Here is a 14762-nt window from a genome sequence, read left to right as displayed (position 1 = left end):
TTGGCTATTTGTACCTGGTACTTTACAATAAGGTTTTCCTTTGTTCAGTTTTGTTTTACTTACTGAGATTATTTGCTCATAATAAGCAGAATTTAATGTCTCTAGTTTTCCTTCCTCTTGAGTCCTATCCTCTCGAGTAAATAGGTTTTACCTTCTTTTGGAGTTTTTGGCTTGCTTTTCTCAAGTCCAGGTAGTATATGTCTAACTCTAGTTAGCATTCTCTCTGGTGTAAAACGTCAGTTAACATCACCACGCTTTCCTTGCTTGTCTCTGTATCTTTAACTGTTTTTTCATCTTGAAATTAGTTTAGGGGAGTTGTTTTTTATTTTGTTTCTTTAACTAAGTTAAAAACCTGAACTTCCAGAGTTCCTTCATGTAAGCCTTCCTGATTTTTTTTTCCTCATCTGTCCCTCTGGTTCAGAGTTATCCTCTTGTTTTTCATGTGATCTTTAGCTGTTAGAGCTGAGCTGGAAAACGTTTGCAAAGAATAGGACTAATATCGTTAGAAAATTTGTAGCATTGTCCTGTTAAAAACCTAGTGAGCATTTTAAATAGTTTTACTTATTCTTATGAAATGTTAATTTTAAATGTAATACGTAATATTATTGTAAACGGAAAATTGTTCCTAAACATTTGAAGTAAACAGAGTTTCAGAATGTTGCTGCTTTACAAAAGAAGTTAGGTTGTGCTGCTAAGATCAGGAAGCTCAGAAGTTAGTTTGCACAGCTGAGCCAGTGAGCATTTGATGATGACAGAGTTGATGGAAGTATAAAGAAAACAGAACCAGTATGCATGACTATTCTTGGTTGTTATTTTGGAGTATATTTTTTGGATTACTATTACTGCCGAATAGTAAAATGTTGGCTCTCAGTTCTTTAGAAGGTTGCCATTTCGTTTTTTCCTTATGTTTTGTTTTTTTTTTATACAGGACCTCCTCCTATCCCTGCAGAACCTGTTGTTATACCTGAAGCAGCATATATTTCAAAAGTACAATATGGTAGGAAATGTTCTTTTTAGAAGATTAACCCAATGAAAACTTAAAATGCACAGATATAAAAAAATGTGCCTCAACATTTTATTCAGCCAATTCATGCTTCTATTAAAGGGGGAATTATCCTTAAAAAATTGCTCGTCATGAGGGAAATGAGGTTGGAGAGGAAAGTTTTAAAAAGGGATTTCAGCCAGTTCCGATGATACAGCCATATATAAATCCTAGCTGTTCTGGGGGCAGAGGCAGGAGGACAGCAAGCTCAAGGCTTGTCACTTCACCAAGCAGCCTGTCTATTTAGTGAGACTTATCTAAAAATGGGAAAGGGGTCTTGGGCACAGCTTGGTGGAAGAGTGCTTGCCTAAATGGTGTGAGAACTTAATGCTCAGTTGTCAGGACCACACAAAATGCTGGTGGGCAGGATCTTTTTAATAAGGAGGTAGCTTAGTAAGGCATGTGCATGGTACACATATATACATGCAGACAAAACACATAAAGTAAAATCTTTAAAACTCTAATATGTATATATATAAGACACTCTAATATGTATATACATAAAACTCTAATATGTATGTATTTATATATGGAAATATATATAGATAAATATACATATGTATATCCATCTATGTGTGTGTAGGGGTGGGTGTATATATACATAAAACTCCAATTGAAATTGCTGTTTGTGAGACCAGGGACTAATTAATTCCTGTTGCACTTTAATTTCTTCACTTTTAAAATTGCCATTACAGCAACTACCTCATCTAATTATTGTGAAGATTGAGTTGATACTCATTTGGCACACAGAATGTGTTCATTAAATCAGATCTTTCATTGTTTTATTATGACATTGTCACATTAAATAATGTAAAGCAGTTGTGTTCTTGACTAGTAGACTATTGTCTCCTGGAAGGCAGGACATTCTTCTTAATTTCTATATTGATGACATTTGACAGACACTTCAAATTTTAAGGCATTTGTAAAATGAAAAGAATTTTCCTTTCATTTTTCTAGGCCTGCAGGTTAGGCTTTGAAAACTTTGGTTCCTGTCAGCCTCATTGTTCTATTCCTCCTTCTAAGACAAAGAAAAAGGTCTTAATAATTTGTGAGCTTGCATGAATAGACCAGGGAAAATAAACACATTCAAAAGACAAAATCCACTAAGAGATTGGTATGGTCACTTTACCGCAGAGGTATAAGAATTCATGAACATTCTTGATGGCTCTGGCTACAAGAGTGATTGCTTAATATTGGAATAGGTTTTGCCTTTCCTATCAGCCTTTGGTTATTAAGGGGATAGTTTTCAAAGAATTGGTAAATGATCTAGATCACATTACCCTAGGAAAACAGGTCATAGTATATGAGTTAGAAAGGATACAGTTTTACAATAATGTAAAAGGATTTTAGAGCCAAATGTCAGAAAAAGGTGAACAAAAAATATATGGGGTTAAAATAGAAATTGAATATTAAAGCCTTTGAAGAAAAAATATTTGAGACCCACAAAAAATTTTACTGGACATTTCATGTTGTGCTAGTTATCAAGGTCAATAGTTCCAGCCTATCTACTTCACAGTACGTTTCTAGTAGACTATATCTTCACGAGAACAGTGGTATGCTGGTGGCTCTGAAAATAGATTCGGATTATGTATGATAATGGGTAACACTTGAAATTAGCAACTTGTAGTCAAAAAAGTGGTGTTAGAAGGCTGGAGAGATAGTTAAGTAGTTAAGGTCTCTCACTACTTCTGTAGAGGACTCAAATTCAGTTTCCAGCACTTAGAGCAGGTCATTCACAACTGTAATTCCAGCTCCAGGAGTATTCAACAGGATTCTGGTTCCTACAGGTACCCACACTCACATATACAACCCTCCCTGCAAGCACACACATGATAAAATATCTTTAAAAAATAGTGTGAGTGAATTTATTGTGTGTTGTGGTTTTATCTCATTATTCCTAATACCTTGTGATGCTCTTTTATTCTCTCAATAATGAGCACACATATAGAGAAAACAGTATTATACTTGCTCATTTTTTCACTTATATGCTGAGAGTTATATTTAGTAACTATTTGATTTGATTATATTCAAAACATTATTTCTTTCAACATTAAGACAGGGGTTGGGGGACTGGGGACTCCACAGTTAAAAGCATGTTCTGCTTTTCCAGAGGACTGGAGTGGAGCTTGTTTTCCAGCACCCACATCGGGTGGCTCACAACTGCTTGTAATCCCAGCTCCAGGGGATCTGACATCCTCTTCTGGTCTCCATGAGTGTCCCCACGCACATGCACATTCACACAGGAAAACAGACATACATTCACACAAGTAAAAATAAATGTTCAAACCAAGAGAAGAGCTATTTTAGCATATTGCTTTGTTTTCTATGGTGTGGGGCTTTGAACCCAGAAGGACATGTTAAGCGCTTTACTACTGAGCTATATCCTCATCTTATATTGGCACAGTGATGAGTCTCAAATGTTCTTTGTGATGGTTTTAATATGCAGCAAAACATTTTCTTGCCATATCTGAAGTATATTTATATTTATGTTTATAGATTGTGTCTCAGAATACCTGTAGAGAATTGGTGATAGTGGTTCTGTATCTGGAGGGGGAACTTATGAGTCTATATCTCATTTCTGTAAAAAAGGAATAATTTGAAAAATTTAATGAAAGCTTCTTTTTCTGCACAATGAATTCTGGATGATAAACAGAGTCAATAGTTCACTTAACTTTAAACGTTTAATTTTCTAATTTTGTGACTGTTCTTTTACTCTTTATGTTTTTTGTAATATGATTCACCTGGTTTGTTTCAAGTATAATGTTAATAATATGTACAAATAAAAATGCAAGTTCAATGAAAATAAGAACAGATAAATGGGCTTAACGTAAGTTATATCCACTTAACAGGATACTGAGACTGCTAATGCATTTGTATTCCTTTTAGAAAATAATGATTATTAAAAGAATTTTTGAAAATTTAAATAGTCATACATTTAATATACATGCATTGCACAAATGCAAAATCATTTCAGATTCTTTGAAAATATTAAATGAACTATGAACCACCTGATAAGCCATTAACATCCACCATGGAATATCAAGAACCTTTTTCAGTGGTCTCGGCATGTTGGCAAATGCATGTAACCCCAGAGTTCTGGAAGCCAAGGCAAGAGGATCATGAGTTTAAGGCCAGCCTGGCCTGTACAGTGAGCTACTGTATCAGGGCCTATAGAAATGGCTTTGTAGCATATTGACTTAAGGTCAGAGAGTTCAAAACTATTCTTGCTATCTCAAAGGTAAAGGCCTAAGACCTAAAGGTCTAAGATGTGGCTACTGAAAAATGTTTGGCCTAAGGTGTGGATGTCTTACCTATATATAACAGAATATTTGATCTAAGGTTACTAGATGTCCTAATCCTCAAAGCCAGATAACAATAGGTTTGATCTGAGGTGTGGTTACTAAATATTTGGAGAATTAAGGAAGTAGTTAAGTCTGTTTGTTCTTTGTATTGTGGCAAAGAAGTCTTTTACCTTTTCCCCCTTTTGATTGGGGTATATAAGAATTTCAAGCAATAAACTTAAGGTGCATCCCAGTATTCACTGGGATGCCCTCCCGACTCTATCTTCTCTCTCTAGCTTTTTTCCCCTCAGTCCATACTCTCCTTCTCAGGTATGGACTGGACAAGTCAGCAGGACCCAACAGATGTCCCTCAACATGAGGCACTGACAGTACTGTCTTAAAAAGAATGAAACAAGGCAGTGCTTGTTATACAACCAACTTTGAGAAATACTGAACTAAGTGATTTTTTGCAATTTCTTACCCACTAGAACGATGACTTTTCATTAACACTTCACAGTTGTAAATGAACGAAGTATCAGGTCTCCGGGGCTCCATCACATTAAGAAATAAAAATAAATAAAGCATCCTGGGTAACTGATTTATATTCTTGGCTATAAACACTGTTCTGTGGTGATCCTGGTTACTACGTAGACTTATTTGAACCATCTCTCAAGGTCAGGAAGTTTTTTAGTGGGAATATGGAACTATATCGGAAGTCCAAATGCTTTTTGGTTTGTACTGGTTCTCATTGGGGCAAATTCTAAGTATTTTGTGTCATAATGACTATAATGAATACATTTTGATTGTCAAAGTTGGGGAGGATTATTACCATTGAATGGTATGTTGGTAATATGTAGGATAGACAGTATCTATACAGCAAAAAAAATTACCCTGTGTATCATACGAGTTTGAATATCATGTCCAGACTGAGTTCTACAAACATGAGTAGTAGTGTTCAGGTAGTGCAGTTGATACTGACATATCATTCATAGGAAGTTATTCACAAAGCTCTGTTATTTGTATTTCTTACAACTGTATACAACCATGACAAAATGGAAATTCTACTGCATATCTTTATAAATTAATAACTAATGTAACTGTAAAATAAAACATTTCTTGGAAAAATCAGAATTCTCTTCAAATTCATACTGTGTTTTATTTTTTCTAGAAGGGAGACAAGTCCAGTATGCCAAGATTTCACAACTTGTTAAAGAAACATTTAGTCAACTAATTTCTAGCCACTCACAATATCTGAAATGTAGCAGTTCATTGGCTGCTTTTATAATTGAAAGAGGTAAGTTCATATATTTGGTATATGTTGCTTTGCAGAAAAAATACTTCAATGATTTGAACTATACTTTAGTAATAGGTTTAACTATCTTTGCTTCTGTAGACAGTAGTGTTGCATTGATTTGAAGTGATCTTTTCTAGTAGGTGAGTTGTTAAACACAAAGCCTCTCAAAGGTAAAGACTAAATGCACTGAGCAGAGCCAGAGCCAGTAAAGAGCTGCAGAATAGTTAGCTCTGCCACCTTCATGTCTAGCTCTCAGTATAGCAGACACTGAGAAGAGAGCTACAGGGAAGAGTATGTGCCTCTGGACATGTTGTTGAAGTTCTATTGTAACTTTACACTGCCTTTTAATCCATAGAGTTTTACATTGATATTAATCCCTAAAGTTTGTACTAGAGATGTTGACAAGAATGTTTTGATATTTGATATATTCTTAAGGAATTTTTATGATATAGGTGGGAAGGGAAGATACATATTCTATATCTTATAAGCATATATCTTGTATGTGTTGAAAATCTTTAAGATGATGAAAAATGAGAAACTGCTTTTAATCATGCAAACATATGTGAGAAGCTGGACATGTTGGGACACCCTTGTAATCCCAGAACTCCGGTGTCTGAGATGGAGGATCATAACTTCATAGTCAGCCTGGAATTATATAATGAGGCCCTGTCTCAAAAAAACAAGTTATGAGAATTTGTAGATAGGAGAGAAGTAACTGAATGAAAATCTTCTGCAACAGGCAAGAGTTAAGCTGAAATCTTAAATGCTAATGTGGTTCCACCAAGTAGAGGAAAGGAAATATTTTTAGACAGAGAAGGCTTTCAAGGAAAAAGAATAGCAAAAAAAATCAGACAACTAGATGAATTCACTGAATACAGGTAGTATATGTAAAGGAGTAAAATAAAATATATTTAGATTGATAAGATATGATTGGTACTAGACTAAGAGATGGCTTAAAAGCCAGTTAAAATTAGATTAAATAAGATTGATAATGCAAAAAATATTTATATCAGGAATACTTGGTATATATAACTATTGGGAACATTGGCATCATCAGACAAATCTACAGCTAAAAATTACTTTGGGCAAGTTACATACTTAGCATCTTTGCTTTAATTTTCTTGTTTTAAAAATAGAGATAATGGGGTAATAAACTATGTTTTCTGCATTATTGGGTTGATTGGATTAAATACTATAATGTTAATAATTTAGTTCATTGTTTGGAGTTTAGTAATTTACTAATTTATACTAGTAATTAAAACTTTAATTAATGTAAACTCATGTTTCGTGGTTGAAGACCGCTTTTAAAAAAAAGATGATGGAAGTTAAGCCTGAGTTGCAGCTGTTATACTGAAGTTCCTCTGTAAAAACTAAGGACATGAACATAAAGAGAAAAATCTACATTTAAATGAACAATATGAAGATAATAATAATAAACTAGAATGAATGAAAACATCACTTTAAGCTCACATGTTCCTAGAAATTCTGAAAGATGACATGAAGTTGTATGAATATGAGAAAGTAAAAATGTTCTAGGAAATACAAATTGTATGTGGGCTAGTAAAATCTGAGGGAAACAGCGTGAACACCATTTTAGTAACTCATGTACTTCTAAACTTAATTACCCTCCTTGCCTTGTTTTAGTTGGGCTGTAAGAAGCTAACAGGAAAATAAATGGATCTGGAAAGAATTTAAATGACCTGACCAAGGCCAAAATGAAAGCCACATTCTCTCTCATATGCAGATTTTAACTTTCAGTTTTTGCATGTGTGTAAATCAGTGGGAGGAGGTAGAGATTGGGAAACTAGATAGGAGACCACGAGAAGAACAAGAATAAGTACCGGGATAGGGGTGCATGCGCCATAAAAGCAGAAAGGAGTCACTGAGGTGGAAAGCTGTAAGATCGAGAAAGGGACTGAAGAAGGAAAACAAGACAAATTTTATTTGAAAAATATCATGATAAAAATGAGAATATAGTCTGGTTTTGGTATGCTGTTCATGTAGAGAGGCCCTTGTCAGTCGTGTACTACTGGGATTATTACCATTGATGTAAGTTCCATGCATATTTCACAGTGAAACTTTTTAAAGAGAAATAGGCTGAGATGTCTCAGCGGCTAAGAGCACTTGGTCTGCAATCATGAGGACCAGAGTTTGGAGTCTGAACCACCGGACCCATGTGACAAGTTGGGTGTTCTCTTTAAATGCCTGTAATGCCAGCTCCAAGCAGAGTGGAAGAAGGAGCATTGCTGGAGCCTGCTGTTTCCATCCTAGCCAGGAAGTAGCCCCAGCCAGATTCAGGAAGAGACCCTGCCTCAGAGGATCAGGCAGCGAGTCAGGAGGGACACACCTGACATCCTCTGCTGGTTTCTGAATAGGAACACATGCACGGTCATGCACACCCCCACACACTTGCACACACATTCACACTTCCTAGGGACGCTCTGCTGGCTGCTTCTGTCTCCTGGGGGATACCTTGCATGGTCTCTTCTGAGGTGGATGCCCTTTACTCCCTTAGATTGCAGCTTTAGTTCAGCTTATGTGGAAAATATTTGGCACCTGCCTTGCATGATAACCTCTTATTCTTTACATCAGCTCCATATTTGTTTCCTTCAAAGTACATATTACAATTTGGGATTTGTTTAGCTTTTCCCCTTTGTCTCATGCACGCTGAGTGAAAGTATGTCTTTTTTAATACTTAACCCTAGCATCTATTCAGGCCTAGTACTTATCAGGACATTTGGATTAGTAAGGCCTGCAGGTTGCAGATGGAAACTGAACTTTGTTTGAAGGACTGAGACTAGATTATCTGAATTCATCAATGGAAATAGAAGATAGGAAGAGGAAGACAAGTGAATTTTGCTGTCTTGAGGGAAAAGCAGTGAATTACTCACTAGGCTATTTACAGGGCCCATGGCTAGGATGTCGGAGGAGTAAACACAGCTATGTGGTTGCACATGTTTAAAACATGGAGTTTCAAGTGTGAGCACAGGAAGATGTGGACAGAAAAAACAAACTGTTGAGAAACACATAGGGGTCTTTTTATTTAAAATAAACTAGCTTCAGTACAATAGAAAAAGCTAATTCAGTCTATAGAGAGTTTCAATGGACTGAAAAAATTAGAGACATTATACAGAGCGTGTTCAGGACAGATGTAGAATAATATATGGAGTCTTGTTAATCATCATATTGAAGGTTAAGGTTATGTGGTAATTTTGTTGCTTATATAAAAGTTTTAGTTAATGCACTGTGACCTAAGATAGTTACCACTTAAGTTCAGATAATTACCTTTAAATTTCATTTCTTAAAACATTCTAAAACTACTAGAATTATATTTTCTATTAATTTTATCTGACTGAAAATTGAGGCTAGAGACAGGAGAGATGGCTCAGCAGTTAAGAGCCCTACTGGCTTTACAGAGAACCTGAGTTTGGTTCCCAGGACCCACTTTGGGTGACTCATAACCACCTGTAACTCCAGTTCGAAGGGCTCCAACACCTTCTGGCCTTTTGGGGCACTGGAATACATGTAGCATAAACCCGATATATGTATACACATGAATAAAAAATAAAATCTTGTAAAGATGATAATAAAGGTAGATTTTGATCACATAAAGAGGGAGGTTAAAATAACAACTTGCTGCTGTTTTCAGCTGGACATCATGAAGTTGTGGCTATAGGCACGGGTGAATACAACTACAGCCAGTGCGTCAAGCCGAATGGGAGGGTGCTGCATGATACTCATGCAGTTGTTACAGCAAGAAGGTCTCTCCTTAGGTAAGGTAAAGGATATATTAAAACCTTCAAATATTAATATTCTCAGACCATAGAATTTTCCCTGTTTTACAACTGGAAAGATACTTATAATAGAGCAAAGAATATGGCAACCTCTAATTCAAGTCATCCGATACTTTTGTGTTGCTGTGGTAACCTCACCATGGTAATTACAATGTCTTGTGTAGATTCTGGTGACTTCCTTGTGAACTAAATTTTAAGAGTCCTTCAAGATTATTGTTTTTGTTTTGTTTTGTTTTTTTGAGACAGGATTTCTCTGTATTGTTTTGGAGCCTTTCCTGGAACTTGCTTGGTAGACCAATCTGGCCTCGAACTCACAGAGATCTGCCTGCCTCTGCCTCCCAAGTGCTGGGATTAAAGGCATGCACCATCAACACCCAGCCCTACAAGTTTTTTTTAGAGTTAAAAATACCGTCTTTGAATGATTGAAGTTATTGGAAAGTGTAACTTAGGTTTGAACAAAATAAACTTGATCTTATTTCACTTCTAAATTAGAAGAGACACCATGACCATGGCAACTCTTATAAAGAAAACATCTAATTGGGGTGGGTCTCTTATAGTTTCAAAGTAGACTTAGATAGTTCCCATTATCATCACAACAGGGAACATGGCAGTGTGCAGGCAGATGTGCTGGAGCTGAGAGTGCTACATCTTGCTGGCATCAGGAAATCAACTGAGACACTGGGTGGTATCCTAAACATAGGAAATGTTAAAACCTGCCCCCACAGTGACACACTTCCTCCAATAAGGTCATACCCACTCCAACAAAGCCACACCTCCTAATAGTGCCACTCCCTGTGAGATGATGGGGGCCAATTGCATTCAAACTGATACTCAAAGGCATCAACCAGAAAAGCACAGGTTTCCTGTTAAAAATCCCAAACATAGTCTACTATTTAGCAGAGTATAAACAATATAATCCTTTAGATGGTTCTCAGCGTGTGGGTCACAACCCCATTTGGGGGGTGTTGAATGACCTTTTCACAGGAATCACATATCAGATATCCTGCATATCAGATATTTATATTACAATTCATAACAGTAGCAAAATTATAGTTATGAAGTAGCAATGAAACAATTTGTGATTTGGGATCACCACAACACGAAGAACTGCAATAAAGAGCTCAGCATTAGGAAGGCTAAGAACCACTGCTCTAGACTGATAGATCAGAAGAGAAGTAAAGGAGCTGAAGTCAGAACCCTCTTTTTTCCTCCCAGACCAATCAGTCATTCTCTCCACAAGAGGTAGGAGTAGCAGATGGTTTAAAATGTCCAAGGATGTTCTCATTAGAAGTTACTGTATATAAAAACATTAACAGTGAGAACTGAGTGTCATGTCCCATAATATACACCAATTTTTAATTCTCTTAAGCCATTATACTTCTTACAAACTTCTTACAAATTAGCAAATATCTAATCCAAGTCTAAGTGTGTCCTCATCCAGCTTTTTCAGTTATTAGTATTCTGCTACTCTTGTTTAATTTCTGCATTCTCACTGTTCTTTTCTTTGCTGGAATATTAAAAAACAGATTTAGACCTGTTTTACCTGAAAAATGCAGTTATCTCTAATTAAGAAAGAATTGTATAATCTTAAAATTTGTTAAAGAAGAATGCTGGGAATGTGGGTAGTGTGCTTGTTCTGCAAGCATAAGGACCTGCTTGCAAATCTCCAGAGCTCAAATACAAAGCTGGAAATGGCAGCACATTCCTGTGACCCCTACTTTAGGGAATAGAGACAATCAGATCCTCAGAGCTTGGTAGGCAGTGAACCTAGTCTAAACTGTAAACCAAACTGCCTTTCTCAAGGCAATAAGGGGGAGCAATTGAGGAAGACACTCATCACCTTCTTCTAGCCTTTCATGTGCACTGTCATGCATGCTTATATACGTAAACCACACATACAAGTACAACATTATTGTGAAGTTCATTAGGACATTGCAGCTCATGGTTGTTCATTCTTCTTGATACTGATGGAATTGTCTGACCTTCTTAATGCTACCTGTCAAGTTGGAAAGTGTTTGGCACTGTTACATACTGGTGTTTAATTATGTGTATCTGGTGATGGGAATAAATAGAGTGTGTCTTAAGGTCATGTTGTTTTGTAAAGTAGTATCAGTCCCTTACCGATTAGTTGCTGTCTTTAGGGTATCTACCTTACTTCTTAATACAATGAAATATTCCCTGTGTTGTATCTGTGCTCTTGGATTTTTCAACAGCCCTAAGAAACAGGCAGGAGCCACTGTTGGTGATGATAGTAGTTAAAATAGTAGGAGTAACTTAGCAAGTTGGATCTTCAGAACTATCTCAGTGGCTGAAGGAAGCCGAGGCAGACACCCACAGCTAAACACTGAACTTAACTCCTGGAAAACAGTCGCAGAGAGGAAGGAGTGATGAGCAGAGAGGAAGGAGTGATGAGCAAAGCGGTCATGACTGGGCGGGTGAAACCCACAGAAACAGCTGACCTGAATAAGGGGGAACTCATGGACCCCAGGCTGATAGTTGAGAGGCCAGCATGGAACTGATACAGACCCCCTGAACTTGGGTGTCAGTGAGGAGGCCTCAGCATTCCCTGGGGCCTCAAGCAATAGATCAGTATTTATCTCTGGCATCCAGATGGACTTTGGGAACCCATTCCACATGAAGGGATGCTCTCTCATCCTGGACACATGGGGAGGGCCTAGTCCCTACCCCAGATGATATGACAGACTTTGGAGATCCCCCATGCCTCACCCTCCCTGTAGAGTGGAGTGTGGATTGGGGGAGCTTGGGGGTAGGGGAGGAGAGAGGGAGAGGGAGCTGGGATCGACATGTGAAGCAAGCTTGTTTTTAATTTAAATAAAAAGATTTGAAAAAATATAAATCTGCAATAAATATTATTACTTAACAAAGTCACAATGTTTATTTTAGGTACTTTTATAGGCAGCTTCTACTCTTCTATAGCAAAAATCCTGCTATGATGGAAAAGTCAATCTTTTGTACAGAACCAGCTTCTAATCTGCTTACTCTGAAACAGAACATCAACATTTACCTCTACATGAACCAGTTGCCTAAAGGATCAGCCCAGATTAAGTCACAGTTGTAAGTATTATGGAAGTTCTTTTTAAAAGACACTAGTATAATGATCACTGTTTATATGTTCTGAAACCCCCTGTCAAACAGAGTAAGCTCATTTGTATTCATATTCTCTGTGTAGCCTTGAGTCATTTGTGGGCTTCAGAGCACCACAAAGCCCCCCCGCCTCCATTCACTCTGATCTAGACCATTGTTAAAAGTTAAAAGTACTCATGCCTTTTTTATTCTATTGACAAATCTGCTTTTAAGATTTTACACACTTTAGGACGTTATGGGTCTATGCAACATTCATATTCAAATATAGGAAATTAAAAACTTCTCTATGGTCAAAATGTCATTGCTTTGATGAATACATAGTATCAGGTTAGGTAAACTCTGAACAGTATAAACAGACACAGTGAAGAAAGAATAACATACCCGAAGTCTGACCATCAAGAAATAACCATGGGCAATATTTTAACTTTATATTTTATTAACATTTTACCATAGATGAATCTGAATAAAACTTTTTTCTCCTTCATCGTTTTGTAGTTTTATATCTTTTTATATTGAAGACGTTAACTCACAAATTACATGAACAAAAATTTCTGTTATTATTAGTGTTTTTTAAAGATAGGGTCTCATATAGCCCAGACTACCCTTGAATTCATTATATAGGCAAGGCTGGTCTTAAACTTCTTGGTTGGGGGCAGGGCAGATCAGGGGGTTGAGACAGCAGTTCACTGAATATCCCTGGCTGGCCTTGAACTTGCTGTGTAGACAAGACTGACCTCAAATTCATGGAAATCTGCCTGCCTCTGCCTCCCAAGTGCTGGAGTTAAAGGTGTATACCACCATACTAGGCCTTACCATCCTGTTTTTAAGGGACATAAAGAATGATGATAATAGAAAAATTGTGCTGAAGCGCTGTGTGTTGGTAATTTATTTTGCATTAATTTGGGGGGAAGGTGATGAATCCACAACTATTTTCTTTGTTTGCCTTTGTTCATGTTATTGGAATGAAGTGTGTGCTGGCAAATTAAACCTGTTAGAGAACGAGCCTTGAGAACATGCACATTTTACTTTTAACAAATTGGTATTTCTTTAAAAAAACCTTTTTTTCTCTCTCTAGACGCCTTAATCCACATTCTATTTCTGCGTTTGAAGCCAATGAAGAACTGAGTCTCCATGTGGCCGTTGAAGGCAAAATTTATCTTACTGTTTACTGTTCTGCTGATGGAGTTAATAGAGTAAACAGTATGTCCTCAAGTGATAAGTTGACAAGATGGGAGGTGCTTGGTGTACAGGGAGCATTGCTGAGTCACTTTATACAGCCAGTTTATATCAGCAGTATACTTGTTGGTGAGTTTTAGCACACTTTTGGATATGTTCAATGAAAAATATTTGACTTACCAGTATACAGCCAGATTTTGCATGCATGAAACTAATGTAAAAAGCAGAGATCACTGCTTGGTTAAGCTGTTTGTTTTGTAGTGACTAGATGTGATACTTATTTATTATATGACTTCTGTATCTTATAGGAGGCCAAGAAGTAACCTACTAGTGACATAGATTTATTCTGTCTTGAGCTTACAACTTCATTTACCTGAAAATGAACCTCATTTCTTTAGAGAAAAGATGGTCTTTTGAACCTCCCAAATCTAAATTTTTGCTACATTTTATCTTCTCTAAGAAATTAAATGCCCATTTTGGCTCCTTCTTATCTTTATATTATCTTAATACATTTGATCATTATGCAGATCCTTCTAATTGGTCAAATGTGTATGATTAACTAGAATACAATTAACAAATCATTTATTCATTTCCTAGGTAGAGGATGCTGTAGAATTTTGGAATTATACTTGAATGACTTTCCAGATAATATCTCATTGAAAAAGAGTTTGAGGCTCTTCTTTTAAGTTGGTATACAAAGTAATGGGATTCATTATGACATTTTCATATATGCATGTCATTATACTTATTTCTGTTGTTTATGTGTATTATAATTAGCACACACAATAATAGAAATGATGATATTTACATGCATGTATGTCATTGTCCCATGCTCATATTCAGTCTATTACCAATAGTTGCATCTTCTTTTCTCCCCCTCACCCTTTAGCTTGCATGGTGCGTGCGTGCGTGCGTGATTGCGTGTGTGTGTGTGTGTGCGTGCGTGTGTGATTGCATGTGTGTGTGTGTGTGTGTGTGTATTCATGCCATTACCATGCAGTTTTGTCATTATGGATAATTGGGGATCAGGTATTGTGATGGATTTAGTATTGTTCTTTTCACTTAGAATT

General features: G+C 36.6%; 1 protein-coding gene across 1 annotated transcript in view; it reads left to right on the top strand.

Annotated features, from left to right (window-relative positions):
* Adad1 (adenosine deaminase domain containing 1) overlaps positions 1-14762 on the top strand; it is a 37303-nt gene that overhangs the window by 11124 nt on the left and 11417 nt on the right. Inside the window, exons 5-9 of the mRNA XM_005069699.4 lie at positions 929-997; positions 5492-5617; positions 9267-9390; positions 12316-12486; positions 13592-13821. Coding sequence (XP_005069756.1) covers positions 929-997; positions 5492-5617; positions 9267-9390; positions 12316-12486; positions 13592-13821 — 720 coding nt within the window. The remainder of the gene's footprint in view (positions 1-928; positions 998-5491; positions 5618-9266; positions 9391-12315; positions 12487-13591; positions 13822-14762) is intronic.

This window comes from Mesocricetus auratus, unplaced genomic scaffold, assembly GCF_017639785.1.
Source record: "Mesocricetus auratus isolate SY011 unplaced genomic scaffold, BCM_Maur_2.0 Super-Scaffold_100011, whole genome shotgun sequence".
NCBI lineage: Eukaryota > Metazoa > Chordata > Mammalia > Rodentia > Cricetidae > Mesocricetus > Mesocricetus auratus.
Note: the sequence above shows the minus strand (reverse complement) of the source record. Positions and strands in the feature narration are given on the sequence as shown.